Raw genomic sequence first — 19,056 nt, forward strand, 5'->3', positions numbered from 1 at the left:
ACCTGGTTGCCTCTCCTTCGACAAAATGGTGCTTCATTGGAAAGTGCAGCTCATCTTATGTGAGCTGTGGCAATGCAGGTTTTTAAGGCCTATTTGGTGCTATCGTCGTCTTTGCCTGATCCTGAACAAATTGATACTAAACGAGGTGGAGGAATTTCAGAGTCTCTTGAGCTTTGCTTGGTCCATTCAACCTATTCTCTGAGGTGTTGCCTGATGTTGCAGAAGCTTTTTGGTTTATGTGGTGTATTCTTTTGTGGAACGGTCTTAAGAGCTGGGGGCATGGCTTGGTACATCTCCCACACTGCTGCCTCATTAGCTTGTTCTCCCACATGGAACTTCAGCATTATCTAGACTCCTGGCTGCCATCAACAGCCTGGTCTCCTGCATGGTGGTGATGAGTCTCGTTTCTGACCCAGGTCCCATTCATCGCTTTCTACAGAAAGGAGTATGTGGAGCCAGAGCTGCACATCAATGACCTGTGGAGGGTCTGGCAGTGGGATGAGAAGGTGAGGGGTGTTTTCACTGCTTGTTATCCCATCAGCATTTAACATGTCTTTCCACCTAGCCTGATACTTTCAGCAGATTTTGTTTTGGCCATGGAGACCTTGTGTGCTTTTTTTACCCACGTTTTTTTGCACGTTTGCTATCATGTGGTGGTAAAGGGTTATCTGACAAAAGAGGATTCAAAACAGTCCTTCCCCTTCACCAAGTTTCTTTTGTCTAATGACCTCTCCTGGAACAATTGCAGGTTCCTTCTCTACTATCAGGTAGATCCAAACCTTGGTTTATTTTTTTTTCTGTTAATATAATCCATCTCTGAGATGAGACCTGCCATGTGTGTCACATCTGGGCTTGGCTATGGATGACGATTTTGATGATTATTTTTGACAAATATCCCAAGATCCTGGGAGCCCCTGTTTGGGAAGGGAGGAGACAGATGTGACACACCACGATGGTTCGTTTCACTGGAATTCTTTTGTTCTCGTTTTAGTGGACCCAGCTGAAGATCCGCAAGCAGAACCTGACACGCCTGTTTGAGAAGATGCAGGCCTATCAGTACGAACAAATCTCTGCTGACCCAGACAAGCCCTTGGCTGATGGAATAAGGGCCCTGGATACTACTGACATGGAGAGGTATGGTGCCATGACTTTCTTATATTCATTCCAAAATGACTTAAAATGTGCGTTAACTTGCCCAAACAGCACAGGCTTTCTGGCCACGGCAGTGCATTGACTTTAGCCTCCCCACAAAGCCAGTAATGAGAAATATTTAAAACTCTTTTCGAAGATGAGCCCAAGTGTTCCTTCTGCCTGACCTGTACCAGGGCAGGTTCCTTAAGCACTCTGACCATGGCTCTGCTGCAAGCAGGGTGTAACATGCTGGCTTTGCATGCCGTAGGCTGAAGGACGTGCAGTCCATGGACGAGCTGAAGGACGTGTATAATCACTTCCTGCTGTACTATGGGCGAGACATCCCCAAGATGCAGAATGCTGCCAAGGCTGCTCGAAAGAAGCAAAAGCGTATCCGAGAGGATGGTGAAGAGGAGGAAGGTTTGTCCTCAGATTTGATAGTCTCCTAATTGTGGACTGTTTGAAAATCCTGGTTCAAAAGAATAGTAAGAAAGTTTCTTGAAAAGCCCATGTGTTTGCACAGAGCATCTCTGCTTTTCACTCTATCTCAAGTTAGTCCTAGGTCTTCCAGGCATCTTGAAAATTTTTAAAGTTTGCCACACAAGGTGCTGCTTTCCAATGTACTGAATACCACACCTCATGGCAGAGGCCAAAGCAAGGATCAACCACCTTGATGTGTGTTTTAATGTGCAACCCAGCAACTGAAGAGAAGATAGTGTTTTCAGGGTGTTTTTCTAACCCTGAATAATTTTAAGGGTACTGTGACCTTTGAGGTGTGGTTGTGGAATTTAGGGACTCTGTTGCACAACGTAGGTTGTGTTTAATCCCTTTGCTGTGCTTCTGACACACTGCAGCTGTCTGGGTGCCTCTAAAGAGGCCTTGCTAAACATATCCTTCCCATAGGTGAAGGGGAGGATGCAGAAGACGATGAGCAGAAAGGGCCTGAGCTGAAGCAGGCTTCCCGTCGGGATATGTACACCATCTGTCAAACAGCTGGGCTGGGTAAGGGCTGTGTTCTGTCATGCTGAGCTTGCAGTGGCCTAGCCTGCATGCTCTTCTGGGTGCTGTGGCTTACACCTGTAGAGAAGGACTGACAGTTTTGCTCAGTATAAGCTACAATACCCATGTCCTCATCATTTTTGTGGTTTGGTTTTGGTTTTGTTTTTTTTTTTAATCAGATGGCCTGGCTAAGAAGTTTGGTCTGACACCTGAGCAGTTTGGAGAGAATCTCCGAGACAGTTACCAGCGTCATGAGACAGAGCAGTTTCCTGCAGAGCCCCTGGAGCTGGCCAAGGATTATGTGTGTAGGTCAGTGTGGGGGGATCTTTGTGGAGGTCCTGTGGCTGTGACACAAGGGAGGGCATCTGGGGGCATTCTCAAGTCCTAAGCCTTCATGTTGCCTTTTTGCTTTTAGTCAATTCCCAAGCCCTGAAGCTGTGCTGGAAGGAGCCCGGTACATGGTGGCTTTGCAGATAGCCAGGGAGCCTTTGGTCAGGCAGGTCCTGAGACAGACTTTCCAAGAAAGAGCTAAAATCAACATTTCACCAACCAAAAAGGGGAAGAAGGTAAGGAAGGGAGCTCTGACTCTGTGGGTCAATTCAGGGAAGGCTCTAAATAACACACAAATGTTCATTTTTGCATCTGAAAACTTGTCCCATGTCAGTGGCAACTCTGAATAAATCTCAGAGCAGCATGTGAGCTGGGCTGTTACAGAGGCCAGCTCAGCAGCGTGCTGCATTTTTAGTCTCAGCGTTTCATCAGACCTGATTCTTGCTGTTGAGATGTTGCCTTCCATTATTGGAACAGTCTCTGTTTCTCTGGGACTGGGAACGAATTCTGCTGTGTCCTGCTGGGGAAGGAAATGCAAACTGGCAGGCATAGGGGTGAGAGGGTATTGAATAAAAACCATTGTCTGCCTCAGTATACAGAAGGGTCTTTCTTCATGAATGCCCTGCATGCATGGCGACTGTCTCTCCCCTCTCCCAGGACATTGATGAAGCCCACTATGCCTATTCCTTTAAATACTTGAAGAATAAGCCTGTGAAGGAGCTGCGAGATGACCAGTTCCTGAAAATGAGCCTGGCGGAGGACGAAGCACTGCTCACTATAGATATCAGCATTGACATGAAAGGAGTGGAGGGGTGAGTCCTCACTGGCCGTGCCTTGGCAGAGTTTGTTCATCCAGTGCTGCCGTGCTGTTAGAGCTCCTCTGTAACCCAAACTGCTCCTGGAAGTCAAGGCCTTAAGTCCCTGCACCTTAAGTCAAGCAGCCTCTCAGGGTCTTGCTTTTTTTCTTCATCTTAGTGAAAACTTTAGCAGACATCTGTCTTATTCATTTGAAGGCAAACTCTGAAGCCTTTAGGATTTTTGTGAAAGATGATGCTTGTTTCCCAACCACCCTCACTGCGTGGTCCTTGGTTCATTCCCTGCACGTCTGAGTAGACACACTGTGCAATATGGATATGCTGGATTGGCTGTGGGCTGCCCCGTGTTGCACCGATCAGGCCTGTCTGTGCTGCCAGCATGGCATTCAGCTGCAATCTGTCTAGCAACGTCACTTTTGCAGCTAAAGGAGTGTTTGATGGGAGGATTGGCTCTTGACTAAATTTTCCAGGCAGCTCCCTGAGTCTGAGGTGCTGCTATTGCATCCCTGTGCAGGAATCTGCCAGTGATGATGTCCAAGCAGGTGTTTGGAGCCGTTCTGTATCTCCTCCTCTCATTTCTTGCAGTTACGGTAGCGACCAGACATACTTTGAGGAAATCAAACAGTTCTATTATCGGGATGAGTTCAGCCACCAGGTGCAAGAGTGGAATCGGCAGCGTACGATGGCCATTGAGCGGTCCCTCAACCAGTTCCTCTATGTGCAGATGGCTAAAGAGTTGAAGAACAAGCTGTTGGTGGAGGCCAAGGAGTACGTCCTCAAGGTAAGATGGGGGACAGGTGGGTTTGAGTCAGAGCTGGGTTGCAAATGCTAACAGTCCTGCAGCATGCTGGGGATAGCTGCTGACAGGCCGTACATGGGCTCTTGGGAAGGAGGAGGAGGCAGGCAGGGGTTTGAGTCTTTTTCTTTCCCAAGGATGGAGAGAAAAGCAAATATCTTGGTGGGAGGGAAGATGGGCTCCATGGTACTGGAGAGCTCATCCCAGTCCTGGCAGAATATACTGTCTTGCTGCCTTGAGCATGACCTTCCCTCTGGAGAAGGGCTATGCTAAAGCACCTGTAGTGGATTTTCTCACTCCTCTCTCCCCTTCTCTGTTCTACCAGGCTTGCAGCCGGAAACTGTACAACTGGTTAAAAGTAGCTTCATACCGTCCTGATCAGCAAGTGGAGGAAGACGATGATTTCATGGATGAGAACCAAGGGAAGGGGATTCGGGTGCTAGGCATTGCATTTTCCTCAGCCAGGTAGGAGGAAAGGAATTGCCTCTGGATCCATGTACAGCTTTAGCAGTCCCCCATGTCTGAGCGATCTCTGTTTTGCAGGGACCATCCCGTGTTTTGCGCCCTTGTTAATGGAGAGGGTGAGGTTACAGACTTCCTCCGACTGCCACATTTCACAAAGAGAAGGAACGCCTGGCGTGAGGAAGAGAGGGAAAAGAAGGTAAACCTTGGTGCAGCTATTGTCGAGATGAATGTCTGCACATTGCTGTTGGTACCGTGCAATCCACTGCGGGCTGGAGAGGAATAGTCAGCCTGAAGGCAGCTCAGGCCTTGTCACTCTTGCGTGCAAGAATACTGCCTTTTTCCCACCCTATAACTATTCTGGCAGAACAGTTGCTTCCAGTTAGATTCCAGTTCATCTCTTCTGCTCCTCTTACGGGGAGTGGCAGGGCCTTGCCATTCCTGAGTTCTGCTGGTTGGGGGTTTGTGAGCTTCAGTGGTTGCAGCTACAGAATTTTTCTCCCCTTTCCCTGATCACATTATAATAGCGAGAGGCTGTGGGACCTACTGGAGCTTGGGGCAGGCTTTTGACTTCCACTGCCTACTTGGACTGATTTCCTGTAACACCAGAGCGTGATGCCATCAGTCTTTCCACTGCAGAGCTTTCCTGTTTGTACTTACAGTGGTGACGAGCTGCAAACCCAGCCTGTGGAAAAGATGTTTAGCCATGTTCATGTCATGGTGGCAGATCAGGGTGACAGTGGGGGAGGATTTGCCCTGTGAAATAGGAACCCAGGACTGGTAGCTAGCTCCGTACAGAAACCATCTAGCTTTTCTGACCTGTCTCACTTTTCTTTCCAGGCTCAGGATATTGAAACCTTGAAAAAATTTCTCCTGAACAAGAAGCCTCACGTGGTGACAATTGCAGGGGAGAACAGGTCAGTCTTTGTGTTCCTTCCACTTCCCAGTCTCTTTGCAGTCCTTTTCTCATGCCTGTCCACATTTCACTGTTTCTGTCTGTGATGTGAGGTAACCTGTTGAGGTTATCTCCCTAAGTGATTCCAGGACCCAGCTTTGCGCTCTCCCCTCAATCCCCTTGGCCATCTGTCCCTAGGGATGCTCAGATGCTGATGGAGGATGTAAAGAGAATTGTTCATGAGCTGGATCAAGGGCAGCAGCTGTCCTCTATTGGAGTGGAGCTGGTGGACAATGAACTGGCTATCCTCTACATGAACAGCAAGAAGTCTGAGGTGAACCTTCTGTTATTCCAGCTTAGTCTGTCACTCATTCATGCTGTGTCATCCTCCATTTGTTGTGCTGGCCCTGCCTTGCGTCATTGGCTGCCTCATGTGATCCATCTAGACAGTGACGTACTGATCTTTGGATCAAGGCAAAACATCTTATTTAGGCTTCCCTGAAGAGATCAGCACCAGCAGAGGTATAAAGTAGATATTGATGTAGTCTGAAATCAATCTTGCTCAGCTGAGTGAGTGAGATTGTTTCACTCCTAGTTGCAGCAGAGCTCCTGGGAGCCTTTAATCTCAGCTCTCTTTGCCCCAAGCACCAAATGCTTCCCTTGTTCCAGTCCCTGTCTGATGTGTGTTTCCTACTTGTGCTACAAAGTGTGAAAACACCATCAGGCTTTTCCCTGATTCTCTGGCCTCTTGCAGAATGAGTTCCGGGATTACCCACCTCTGCTGCGTCAAGCCGTTTCCCTTGCTCGCCGTATTCAGGACCCCCTCATAGAGTTTGCCCAGGTCTGCAGCTCCGATGAGGATATTCTCTGCCTGAAACTCCACCCTCTGCAGGTAACTTTTCCTTGTGAGATCCTTGGGCAAGGAAGATCCTTCTCTGCAAGAGAAAGTGGCCTGGGACAGTTTGCTGTCAAAGAAAAGTATTCCAAATTGAATCAGTGCAAGTTCTGCCTGTTCTATGCCATATTCGGGCTATACAGCACCTTTTTTTGCCTCCTTTAGCTCACCTGCCTGCTACCTTTAGGCTGCTCTCAGGGGTAACTCTGAGGTGCAGTACAGCTCCTGAGAGCCAGTGTGTTGGGTTTGGCTCAGCTTGCTTATGGCAAAGTGTTGCGCGCATCTCCGTGCGAGGCTAACGCCTCTCCTTTCTGTCAGGAGCACGTGGTGAAGGAGGAACTGCTGAATGCCCTCTACTGCGAATTCATAAACCGTGTGAATGAGGTGGGAGTGGATGTCAATCGGGCGATTGCTCACCCTCACAGCCAGGCTTTGCTGCAGTATGTGTGTGGCCTGGGACCACGCAAAGGCACTCATCTGCTAAAGGTAAGAAGGCTTCTGTCCCTGCCTACAAAAACTGTGCATCACCAATAATGTGCGAGTTGGCCTGATGGCAGTGCTGTCATGAGATGAGTCAGGGTCCCGTGTGCCAGATGCAGCTGACAGCTTCGTTGACGTGTGTTTTAGTATGTATTATCTCACTGTGCCTAACCCCGAAGCTGTGCATGGACTTACGTCCTTGATAGACCCAAGCAACTCAGCAGATCTGTCAATCCTAGCTAGCTTCTGAACCCACAGGAACGGATGTGCTGTTACTGTATCAAGACGCCTCCATACTGTAGAAAACACAAGGCAAAAAGCCAACGCTTTTCCTGAGAGTTGGAGGCGTTCCATGTGGAGTCATCTCCTTTCATACAACATTGAGACACGGGCAGGGGGCAACAATTTATGAGTTGTGATGGGCTCGATTGTGTCAGATGCTTTGAACGCTGCAGTGTCCGGTGTGAGTCCTCTGCTTTTCCTGGAGAACCCTTGTGTTTGAATAGCAAGGCTTATACTATTACCTTTCTGCAGATCTTAAAACAAAACAACACACGTCTGGAGAACAGGACCCAGCTGGTTACGATGTGTCACATGGGACCCAAGGTGTTTATCAACTGTGCCGGCTTTATCAAAATTGACACAGCATCGCTGGGTGATAGGTGGGTATTGGGTTGCATTCAATGTTGTACAGGGCATGGAGTTAGCATGAGCGACAGGCTGAAGCAATCATATTCTGTGGAGTCCATGTTCCCAGAAGTTTATGTGTGGCCCCTCTGATCACTGGCCAAGTTCAGGTATTGCTGGTTATTAATCTGATTCTTAAGGGCAGCTAAATTCACACAGCGGTGCAAGCTGCAGAACATTAATTATATAGCTTGCTATGGCTTGAAAGACCCTTTGTGATCAAGAGGAACTAAACTGAAAACAGTTGTTCCCCAACATAGTCGTCGTGCATGTCCGTCAGTAACCCCTGTGCACTTTTGCTTAGTTTCTGCCTAGTCCCACCATCAGTATTTTATTTTTCTAAAGTTTCAAACTTGAGGCATAACTTGGCAATTTAGCTTCCTCTTAAACTAGTAGCAATACTGGGAAGTTTGTAGACCGTTAGGTTACTGGTAACTAAACAAGAGAGAGGTGTTTGGAAGACAGCGGTAACCTAGTTTCTAAATCTCTGACTGCTTTGCACAGAAAGGTCACTTGTTGGAAACGTCCTTTCTCTAGGTTTGGCACAGTATGCTTTTTGCCTTTGAAAAGCATGTCTGAGAAAGGACACCCAGCTGAATTCTTACACTGAGTGATCCAATCCCACTAGGTCCCTGGTTCTTGCAGGATACAAGTCCCAGAGATGCAGGGGGCAAAGTGTAGATTCATCCAAAGAGCTAGATGCAGATGGCTGCACTGCCAGTTGGCAACACTTAATTTGTATGAGGAGAGAAACTGTAGAGAGCTGTGTGCTCATAGAGCAGCTATAGTACATAGAGCGATCAAATCTACCTAGCATCCAAAATGCCTGGCTGTATCTTTGCAGTGCAGGAGCTGCAGACTGGAATTTGTCATGTCTTGCCCTGGCTCCTGTTGATTTAGCACTGAAGAATTCACTGTGTCCTTTTTTAGAGTAGTTTGTTCCATGGAGGTCAACTGTGGCAAAGCAGCCACACAGCCAACAGTGTGCTTTATTACTGACCTGGAGGAGGTGATTTTGAACCCTGCAGAGTCCTTATCTGAACATTGCTTTGGTTTTATTTCAGTACTGATTCCTACATCGAAGTCCTAGATGGGTCTAGGGTCCATCCTGAAACCTATGAATGGGCAAGAAAAATGGCAGTGGATGCCTTAGAATATGATGAGTCGGCAGAGGACGCTAATCCCGCAGGAGCTCTAGAGGAGATCTTAGAAAACCCTGAGCGTCTGAAAGACCTGGATCTTGATGCCTTTGCTGAAGAACTGGAAAGACAGGTGCACTGAGGGTTCCTGGTGCTGAAAAACAGAAGCTTTGCTGTCCAGCTCAGTTTCTTAAGTTTTATAGCTAGTGACCCTTATCCTTTTTAGGAGCTGAGCATTTAGCTGTTGCCGTTGTAAAATGTATAAACAGCCATGATGAATATTTAGTGTCTGACAATGGCATGTAGTAAACAGTTACAGAATGTACACTTGGGGCAGAGGGAGGAAGGAGGCAGGAGACAGCAATTAGACCGTTTAAGCCATTCTCCCTCAAATTATCTAACTTTTTTCTGAATATATTGGTACTTTTGACCTCTTCAACATCCTGTGACTGAGTTCTACAGTTTGATGGTACCCTTTCCTCTCTTTTAAATTTGCTGTTTGATAAGTTCCTTGAGTTTTTTCATAACTTATACTGGATTCCCTACTCACCTCCTTCCTGCTGCTCATGGCTTTATAACTTTTGAATACCACACAGGGCTACGGTGACAAGCATATCACTTTATATGACATTCGAGCTGAGCTAAGCTGCAGGTACAAGGACCTGAGAACCCCATACCGTTCTCCAAACACAGAAGAGGTCTTCAATATGCTGACCAAAGAAACTCCAGAGACTTTTTATATAGGTACATCCCTGTTTACATCCCTGGTTTCTGTCATCCTAAGTTGACTGAAGATGTGTAAAAGTGGGGCAGAGGGGGATCTTGGTGAGCGTGATGTTGGGATGGTGCTACGGTTGCATGTACGTGAAGCAGCTTTTCAAGTACCTGGATAGTATCCTAACATTTTCATGCACAACTACCTTAGGTCAAGGGAACTGCCCAGCCTGGCAGTTGGCTTTAAGTTTTTCGTTCTTTCCTTCTCTCCCATCACACCACAGGTAAAATGATCATCTGCAATGTGACTGGGATAGCCCACAGGCGGCCGCAAGGAGAAAGCTATGACCAGGCAATACGGAATGATGAAACTGGCCTTTGGCAATGTCCTTTCTGTCAGCAGGATAACTTTCCAGAGCTCAGCGAGGTGGGGCTGCTTCTCCTAATGGGCCTGCCTTTGTCAGGAGTCTGCTGTCAGCAGGCTTGAGTGTTTTGTAGGTTCTTGGGAGACAATATATCACAGCCCAGATTGTGCCTGCAGTGCCCCAGGATCCCAAACTGAATGTGGCCTTTGGCTGCAAATATAATCCCTTCCACTTTTGACTAATTGCTTCAGTATCAATTTGACAGGTTCTTTGTGACTACATTATGGACGTTAGTGAACAGGGCTAGGAGTGAAATGGACCTGGAGCTAAGCTGACCAGTTCTTTGCAAATACATAAAGCAGGCTTGTTTGTGGTCTAGGATTGTGTTTTATGCAGAGAAACTGCCCGTGACACTGAGAACAGAAGGTTGTTCTGCCACCTTCTCAATTAAGAACTTATCTGGACTCCCTGCTGCTTAATGCAGCTGTACTTTAGGTCTCTTCTAAACACTGTTGAATTCCAGCCTTGGTAATCCATGACTTTAAAACCCTATAGCGTTCATTAGAAACCAGCCCTAGCTGCAGGCTTGTGTTCAGGATCTAAAAATGTTCTGACCTTCCTGGTTACAAAGCCCCATAAGTTGAGCAGAACTGAAGTAGGAAGATTGCATTACTGGGTAGCATTCACTGAAGTCCTCTGTCCCCTGCCCTTCCACATGTTTCTGCTGGCAGCACCACTTTGCTGACACAGCTTTTAGACTGGTTTGAGCGTGAGCTGCCGGTGCTATTTTGTTTCCATGCTGAATGACTTTTACTTTTGCCTTGCTCAAGGTTTGGAACCACTTTGACAGCGGTTCCTGCCCAGGTCAGGCCATCGGAGTGAAGACGCGTCTGGATAATGGTGTCGCTGGCTTCATCCCAACAAAATTTCTTAGTGATAAGGTGGTCAAGCGGCCAGAAGAAAGAGTGAAGGTATGAAAGCAGTGGATTTCCACATAACCAGCAAGAGCTGGAAGAGCATGGAGCCGATACCAAAGATTCAGAGTTTGGTTAATAACACTGTTACCTAAATGACTTTTCAAACCTTATTTTTATTTAAGGACTTTAAATCAGCAGCGAGTTCAGGTTCTGGTTAGTGTCGTTCTCCCACAGTGCAAATCTCTCTTGGCAGCTGGTGGGAACCATGTTAATCAGTTAACATGTTGAACTGCAGGAGGATTTATTATAGTCTGGCTAAAGTCTGGGTTTAGGAGACCAGAAGGCATTCTAATGCAGAGCTGCCCTTTGTTTCTGGCTTTCTAAAGAGTTCATGGAACTGCTGTTAGATATGCAAGGGTCACTTTCCCTCTCTCATAGCTTTTTCTTCTGTCTCCGTTCATTTGTGGAGGTCATCAGTTACTGGTCTTGCTCAGGAGAGGGATTGGTGTTCTGAAAGAAACAGAATCGCATATTTTTATCACATGATAAAATAGAGGTTTAACATCTTTTCTGTCTTTTGGGGTTACCCAGACAGCCCATGCAGGTGATTGATAATCCTGTAAGCTCAGAGGTTTCTTAGCATTTCTTTAAAGAGTCATTAGCTTCAGCACGGTTAACTGGACTAAGACATTGCGTTTTTTGTGGTGGAATTTTCTGTTTCCCATTTTACTAGGGCAGTCCTCTGGGTGCCTTCCACTCTGTTTCTGAACAGACTTAACTGCTTTCTTGCACATCTTGAAGTCCAGTTTTGGTGCTCCCGTTGTTAAAGATACGTAAAATAGCAAATTTAATTATCCTCAGCCTCCAGACATGCAGTTTTCTGTGTGTTATGGGGCATAGGTAGTAGACATGCTGGACAACTGCCTGTTTTTCCTTTAATCCCTTTTGATTCTAGTCAACTTGGGGATCAGTTGTTTTTTTGTTTCGTATGGAATGATCTCTTTTAAAGGTTGTATCAGTCTGAAGTAGGTGAGGTAATTTGTACCTCCTTATTGTCAGCGTGACCCCACACAGATTGCTCTGTAGCACAGGGAGGTTGGCATATCAGCCAAACCCACTGATCAGCTTTTCCTGCCCCTTTCTTGTAGGTGGGAATGACTGTTCACTGCAGGATTATGAAGATCGACATTGAGAAGTTCAGCGCAGACCTGACCTGCAGGACCTCAGACCTGATGGATAAGAACAATGAGTGGAAACTGCCTAAAGACACCTACTATGACTTTGACTCTGAGGCAGCAGATCACAAACAGGAAGAAGACCTGAAAAGAAAGCAGCAGCGGACAAGTGAGTCTCTAATTTTTCTCTCCCTTGTAATGCCAGCCTTCCCAGGGCGCTTCAGGAGAATAAGCACAATTAGACATATAATTCCAATAAAGCAGTTCCTCTTGGAAGCCTAAACACTCCGCTTTGTCCCCTAGCGTACATCAAGAGAGTGATTGCTCACCCATCATTCCACAACATTAGCTTCAAGCAAGCAGAGAAGATGATGGAGACCATGGACCAAGGGGATGTGATTATTCGGCCAAGTAGCAAAGGAGAGAACCACCTGACTGTCACCTGGAAGGTGAACGATGGGATTTACCAGCATGTGGATGTCCGAGAAGAGGGCAAGGAGAATGCCTTTAGCCTGGGCTCCACGCTTTGGATTAACACAGAGGTAAGAGCCCTGCAGAGCATGCCTGGGAAGGAGTTGGTAGGGAAGCAGAAGCACCTATTTGGCAGGGACAGACTGGCACATCCTTTCTGTCCTTGCAGCTGCTTTCAGACTGTTGGAGAGTTACTTCTGTTGCAGTTCTCCAGATTCTTAGACAATACTCAGAGCTCCGTTTTGTTTTGGTTTTTTTTTGCCCTCAAAGCATCCAGCCTTGCTGTGCAGACTGTATGACTGAGAGCTGTATACTAGAATAAGAGTTCCTCATCGTGCACCCTAAATACCTCTTTAAATGTGTTTTGTTCAAAGGAATTTGAAGACCTGGATGAAATTGTTGCACGCTATGTCCAGCCAATGGCTTCTTTTGCCAGAGACCTGTTGAATCACAAATACTATCAGGACTGCAACGGTGGAGACAAGAAGGTAAGCCTGTCCTGAGATGTGGTAGCTTCTGTAGGAGATGTAGGAGCATTACATAAATTTCTTTGCCTCAGGACAGGTCTTAAACTCTTTCTGTCTGGCATGAGCTGCTGCTGGAGTGAGCTCTCTGATCTTCTTGTCTCTTGAGGCTTGGCAGTCACTTTCCAGCTGTAGGTCTCACGGGGATTTTGTCTGGGAGCAGTGGAGTTAGGAGACAAATGGGAGTATTGTGTGCTAGAGCGGTGTGCCAGAGCAGCAAAGGGTTGCCCTGTCAGCAAATATCACTGAAAGGAGAGTAACTGGCTTTTTGTGATCTGGTGGCATTTGTGCACCAACCCTGTGCAGAAATGGTGCAGTTGGTGGTCCTTGTTGGATTGCTAACATCAGGGCTTGGCGGGGGAAAAGGGCTAACCACAACATGGAGGGAGATAGCCATAGGCTCTGCGTGTTGCTGAAAATGTAGGCTCTCCTTGAGCATTTCTCTTCTTTCTCTCTCTAATTAGAAGCTGGAAGAGCTGCTGATAAAGACCAAGAAAGAGAAGCCAACATTTATTCCCTACTTTATCAGTGCCTGTAAAGATCTACCTGGCAAATTCCTCTTGGGATATCAGCCTCGAGGCAAACCAAGGTAAGTGAGAGGGAAGCCCAGCATCTGCAGCTGAGTACTGCCAGTACCACACCTCAGCTTATTGCTGCCAGTTTTGATTCTAGCTCTGTCAGTATCCCCATAAGTCATCCCTCCTTTTACCCAGGGTTTGGCCTCGTGACAGTAGAGGACCCATGTCTAGCAGTAAATCTCACTCAGGAGACTCCTGTGTTTCTAACTAGCTGGCTGCTACAAGCAGTACTGCCCTGTGCTGGGGACGTCACAGGAGTATAGGCAGTGATTGATAGATTTTGCATGGAAAGGCATGGTATTTTGGAGCAATTGTTTGAAAATAAAATGAAAGTGTCTTGGGTAGGTCTATCTGTTCATTATCAGTACGGTCATTGCCAGAGTTTGTAGGCCATGCCTGTTCTGACTGTGACCTGTTACTGTGAGGGTGCTGTACAGCGGCAGGTATGGCTCTGAAGCAGCCTGTGATCTCTTGTGCTTTCCTGCATTCACTGCTTCTCACAGGATAGAGTATGTGACAGTGACGCCAGAAGGATTCCGCTACCGGGGCCAGGTCTTCCCTACTGTGAATGGACTCTTCCGATGGTTTAAGGATCATTATCAGGACCCTGTTCCAGGTGAGCACTGCAAAACCTGAGTGCCTCAGCTGTTTGTTTCCTGGGTGTCCCACAATAGGGACAGTTATTAAAGGACAATGTCATGTTCTTTGTCCCTGAAATGTGTCCTAGGATTTTCTTTATGTAGGAAGTTTCAAAGCAACACTCAAGTGTTTGGCTTCCATGGACCTACTGAGAGCTCTCCTGAGAGTTAATCTTTCAGCCAAGTAGGCCATGCAGCAAAGGCTGGCCTTGTCCCTTTCCTCTCCCTTAGCCTACCCCACCATACAAGCCTGCACACACCATTCCGTGGTAACATAGCATCTTGCCAGTACAAGTGTTGCCTGCATTTTTTCAAATCCTGAGTTTCAGGTCAAGAGCTGCTCTTCTAGGAGAACTAATCTCTCTCTCTTGGTTTGTGTGTTATACAGGTATTACCCCCAGCAGTAGCAGTCGGACCAGGACTCCAGCCTCTATTAATGCTACTCCAGCTAACATTAACCTGGCAGGTCAGTGCAGGCCTTTCCTGGTTGGAACTGGGATGAAAGCTCCTTCTCCAGGCTCCACTTTGTCTAACGTGATGGGTCTTCCTTGCAGACCTGACCCGTGCAGTGAACGCTCTACCGCAGAACATGACTTCCCAGATGTTCAGTGCCATCGCTGCCGTGACAGGACAGGGACAGAACCCAAATGCCACCCCGGCTCAGTGGGCATCCAGTCAGTACGGCTATGGAGGCAGTGGAGGCGGCGGCAGCGCGTACCACGTAGGTGTCACTTAAGTTTCTGACAGGAGGTGCTGCGTGGCTTTTCCTTGCTGCTAGAAACCATCCCATGGGGGCTTTAAGTAACCCTAAGGAGTTATTCATTGCCTGAGACCATCCAGTCCTAGTTGCATACCCATGGTGCTGCACAGGGGAGCCTGGCTGGATTCTTGGACTGTGTTTTTTCTTGCCTCCTGTGGCTGAGGAAATGAGGCATGTAGTACAGCCCTGCTCTGGGGAGAGTTGAAGCAAGTAGCAAATTGGTCTGGCCCCCAAGGAATGTGGCAGGGTGGAGAGGCGGGATCCAGCGGTGAGGGCGCACAGCCTTCTGATTGTGCCCCTGAATTGGCAACGTGAGCTGCCAGTGGAAGAGATTAGCTGTGAAACTATGCGCTGAGTTTGCAGGGCTTTTCAGCTCAGCGTGCTAATCTCTGAGCTGCACCGGCAGGCGAACACCTCAGCCTGACCGAACACCCAGAGGCTTTGCAGGGAATAAGATGGAATTGGACAGTTTTGGCTCACACTGAAGCCTTTCCTCATGTGTGCTGGTGCCTACCTCTTCCCAGCCCACACTGCCAGTTCACCAGCTGACACCGAGGCTAAATCCAGCTGCAGAAGGACTGAGGTGCCTGGGTACAAAAACCACACCCAGCCGTTAGAGAGACCTAATGAAGAGGTGCTGCAAGACAAGGCTTGCAGGGAAGAGTGATCCTCTTTTAGACCACCTTGGGAGGCTTTCACAGAGTTTGGCACAGTAAATGCTGAGCTGGGGATAGGCAGGGACTGTGGATAACCCAATGTATTAATCATCAAGACAATCTGAAGGAAAAGGGAGGTGAACACTTGGAGGCAAAGAGACTAGGCGCTGCACTGGACAAATAGTGAGCCAGCCAGCTTCGGATGGGGGAAGAAGCCATCTCGGGAGCTGCTGCGCCTTCTCTGCAGCCCACAGGGGAGGAATTCATCTGTTCTTCATGCCTGCTGCAGGATGTCATTTCTGCTAGCTTGCCCAAAGTGTCTCTTGTGCCTGTCTTTTGCAGCCCTTACCTTTGCTTGGCTTAAACATCTCCCCTGGTACCCTGTGTGGGGTGAACAAGGAAGGCAGGCTGTGGTGGCCCTGCTGACCCAGGTTGGGTGGGTGATCAGGGCCTCTCAGGGGAGCAAATGTCCTGTGCTCAGCAGGGTGTTGCTCCTTCTGCCCTGCAGCCCCCCATTCCCTGGGCAATGGTCACTGCAAACATCTCCTTGCCCACATGAGGGGCTCCAGCAGGGCTGGGAGTGTGCAGCAAGGACATGCACCAGCCTCCTGGGCGAGTAGGGCAATGCAGAGCACACCAGAACTCTTCCCCACAGCCTAGCAGGGTTTGTCCTCTGTCCCCTAACAGTATCTGCTCTCTGCAGGTCTTCACGACTCCAGCACAGCAACCGGTGGCCACCCCTCTGATGACCCCCAGTTACTCCTACACTACCCCCAGCCAGCCAATTACAACACCCCAGTACCAGCTCCAGGCCAACACCACACCCCAGTCCACCCAGTCCCAGACACAGTCGCAGCCATCGTCCAGCTCCAGGCAGAGGCAGCAGCCAAAGTGAGTGTCTCCGGTGCTGGGTACATGGATCCATCTGTGTCCCGTCTTGATTGCTTTTGTTGATTTTTGTGGAACCAGCATGGTGGGGTTACCTTGCACCTTCCTGCATGGGACCCTTGCGGAGGGAGGGCAGGGAAGCTTTCCCGCTAGCGTGTCTCACTTTCCGCCTGTGTTGTTTCAGGACCAACAGTCACGCTGCGATCGACTGGGGAAAGATGGCCGAGCAGTGGCTCCAGGAGAAGGAGGCTGAAAGGAGGAAACAGAAGCAGAGGTTGACTCCTCGCCCATCTCCCAGCCCCATGATCGAAAGCACGCCCATGTCCATCGCTGGGGATGCCACGCCGCTGCTGGATGAGATGGATCGATAGGCTGTGCTGGACCTGACCCGTAACCTCCGTACCCTTCTCTAGGAAGGGGAAGGGAGAGTGAACAGTTGAAAACAACTTCCCTTCCCTTAGCCACATTAACTCCTGTTTTATACGTCGTGAGATGGTGGGAAATGACTCTTGGTGACATGCACCTGAGCAAATGAATAGACTTGGCAGGGCTGGTCTAAACACATATACTATATATATAAATATATCATAGGAAGGGAAGCTGCAGCGGCCTCCGCGTTCCAGGCCCTGGTTCACCACTTTGGAAGCTCGGCAAAGTAATTATGAGGTCAAACGAGTCTGTCCTTGTACATGTACAGCAGTCTGCTTTCACCACAAAGACTAGGAAGCAAACGTAGCTGAAAGTGCAGACCATTGGCCTGGAGTGAGCCTGTTTCATTTGGATTCTCCCAAACCCTGACTGTCACCTCTTCTTGTCCTGAGAGCACAAAGTCATGGGGGTTGTGACAAGCAAACCAGAGTTCTCAAAAAGCTTCTGTTGTTGTTTGCTCCATGTTTTCGTGCGTAACAGGCTCTGCGGGGTCTGTGCCAACCCCCAGCTGTGTTCGTAGGGGTCTAGCACAGCAGCTCCAGGGCTTGGGGTCTTGCTGGAGAGAAATGCAGCTGTCGTACCAAAGGCTTGCTCTCTCCTCTGGCTTATTTTGGAACAATATTTATTTAGTTTTGATTATTATTTTTTTTAATCAGACTGCAAAGCAAAACGCCAGCCAACGGCAGCTTTCCTGAGCGCAGGACAGATGTGGGCTAAAATGCTGCAAAAGCAGCCGCTCCTATGGTGGAGAACGCAAAGCAGCTGGGAGTGCATGGCATCCTCCTCTGTATCTGCTTAACCCTGCCCAGTTGTAACCAAGAGGGGTGAATAAATAGTTTCTACTGAACGCTAGTTGAGAGGTTTTCTGCCTGCACCCTGTGCTGCTTGCCTGCCCTCTCCTCTTAGCAGTGGATTTGCTTAGAAGCAGAGTTCAGTGGTGAAAGTCGATGCTCCTTCTTCCTTTGTTGCTTGGAGTTGCCCTCTGTGTGCTGAAACTTTCACAGAGAAGCTGATTTCTGTTGAGCTGATAAAGAATAATGTTTTGTTCTGAATGCGTTGTATAGAGACATCACACCGACATCCGGGGCACCTCTCGGAGGCCCACGTCTCTCTGGCTGGGAGAGGTACTGGGGGGCCGGGGAGGAGGGCAGGTAGCGCAGATAGCTTCGGTCATGTCAGAAACAGCCCACTGCAGTGTTGCAAAGCGAATGCCAGCACTGAGAGCCATTTCTGAACTGGAAAGTTCCTGCTGCACACACTTTCCTCTCTCCTGCTTTGTTAGCAGGGATTTTCTATGGAAGCAGAGTCTTTGTTCCTTCCAAGTGCTCCTGGTTAGCCTCCTCTCGCTAGGAAATGAGCAAGAACAGCAGATCTTAAGAAACAAAGGTCTTCTTTGCATGTAAATGCTCCTGAAGAATGGCAGCAACCCGGGAGACAAAGCAAAGCTGTTTCCACAGAGAAATGCAGGTCCTGGCTTCCTTGCCATCTCCTCAGCAGTACTGGGGGGCTGACAGTCGTGTTCCTCCCCTGCAACTGCACGGGCCAGGCCAGAGGACCATGCGCCGGGGCTCATGGCTGCTGTAGGTTGCAGGTGTACTAACCTTATGCTATTTTTTTATTTTATCAAAATCTGTATGACAGGAATTTGACTGGGAGCAGCTCCTTACCAGGGATGTGTCGGACCTGTACAGGGAGGGGCTAGTTGTGTGTTGTCAGCTCTCCTTTTTGGCTGTCTTTGTTTTTAGTTTTCCCTTACCGTCAATAAAAATTCTACTTTTGGGAAACTGCCTGCATGCCACATGTCTGTGCTTCCTGCTATGACGCTGTGGTCGCCGCAAGGACTTTGCGCCCATTAGCAGTGCTCGAGAGTGTGCGATGCCTCGCTACAACCTTGGTATTTCCCCCTGGGCTCTTGTGGTCCGCTTATTTCTTATTTTGGGGAGTTGGGATTGCACCAGATGATCCTCTGGGAACAGTGGGGGTTGCATGGGGCAGCTCTGCTCTCCGGGCCTCGGTGCTGCCTGATCTCCCAAGTCTGTGTCGTGGCAAAACAGGAGACAGCACTCAGCTCCCATCGCTCCAGCTTTTTTCCAGTTCTTGAATTTGGTGCTGGTGCAGGAAGGTCTTTCTACTGGCCTCGCCGGGTAGGAGAGGGGCCACCGCATCCAGCCGCATTTCTCACTCGGAAGCCCGTTCCTGGAGTTGGTGGCAATGCCCTATCTCTGGGCTCTGCCCTCAAACTCTTCACTACAGGAGCCCAGTTATGGGCCAGGGGAACAAGTCGGGCTGTGATCACCATCCGCCAGGCAGGG

At 48.5% G+C, this 19,056-nt stretch overlaps 1 protein-coding gene across 1 annotated transcript in view; it reads left to right on the plus strand.

Annotated features, from left to right (window-relative positions):
- The window catches only part of SUPT6H (SPT6 homolog, histone chaperone and transcription elongation factor), a 29,493-nt gene extending 12,110 nt beyond the window's left edge, over window positions 1-17,383 (plus strand). The window contains exons 10-37 of the mRNA XM_075032707.1: window positions 417-506; window positions 992-1,134; window positions 1,400-1,551; window positions 2,035-2,133; window positions 2,310-2,439; window positions 2,546-2,696; window positions 3,118-3,272; window positions 3,861-4,056; window positions 4,397-4,536; window positions 4,615-4,732; window positions 5,374-5,450; window positions 5,627-5,762; window positions 6,183-6,320; window positions 6,642-6,809; window positions 7,338-7,465; window positions 8,555-8,762; window positions 9,226-9,373; window positions 9,628-9,770; window positions 10,539-10,679; window positions 11,774-11,969; window positions 12,104-12,342; window positions 12,646-12,759; window positions 13,260-13,384; window positions 13,877-13,989; window positions 14,400-14,477; window positions 14,566-14,732; window positions 16,131-16,318; window positions 16,500-17,383. Coding sequence (XP_074888808.1) covers window positions 417-506; window positions 992-1,134; window positions 1,400-1,551; window positions 2,035-2,133; window positions 2,310-2,439; window positions 2,546-2,696; window positions 3,118-3,272; window positions 3,861-4,056; window positions 4,397-4,536; window positions 4,615-4,732; window positions 5,374-5,450; window positions 5,627-5,762; window positions 6,183-6,320; window positions 6,642-6,809; window positions 7,338-7,465; window positions 8,555-8,762; window positions 9,226-9,373; window positions 9,628-9,770; window positions 10,539-10,679; window positions 11,774-11,969; window positions 12,104-12,342; window positions 12,646-12,759; window positions 13,260-13,384; window positions 13,877-13,989; window positions 14,400-14,477; window positions 14,566-14,732; window positions 16,131-16,318; window positions 16,500-16,686 — 4,068 coding nt within the window. The 3' untranslated portion in view covers window positions 16,687-17,383. The remainder of the gene's footprint in view (window positions 1-416; window positions 507-991; window positions 1,135-1,399; window positions 1,552-2,034; window positions 2,134-2,309; window positions 2,440-2,545; window positions 2,697-3,117; window positions 3,273-3,860; window positions 4,057-4,396; window positions 4,537-4,614; window positions 4,733-5,373; window positions 5,451-5,626; window positions 5,763-6,182; window positions 6,321-6,641; window positions 6,810-7,337; window positions 7,466-8,554; window positions 8,763-9,225; window positions 9,374-9,627; window positions 9,771-10,538; window positions 10,680-11,773; window positions 11,970-12,103; window positions 12,343-12,645; window positions 12,760-13,259; window positions 13,385-13,876; window positions 13,990-14,399; window positions 14,478-14,565; window positions 14,733-16,130; window positions 16,319-16,499) is intronic.
- The last annotated feature ends 1,673 nt before the right edge of the window (window positions 17,384-19,056 follow it).

Source organism: Buteo buteo, chromosome 7 (assembly GCF_964188355.1).
Source record: "Buteo buteo chromosome 7, bButBut1.hap1.1, whole genome shotgun sequence".
NCBI classification, from domain to species: domain Eukaryota; kingdom Metazoa; phylum Chordata; class Aves; order Accipitriformes; family Accipitridae; genus Buteo; species Buteo buteo.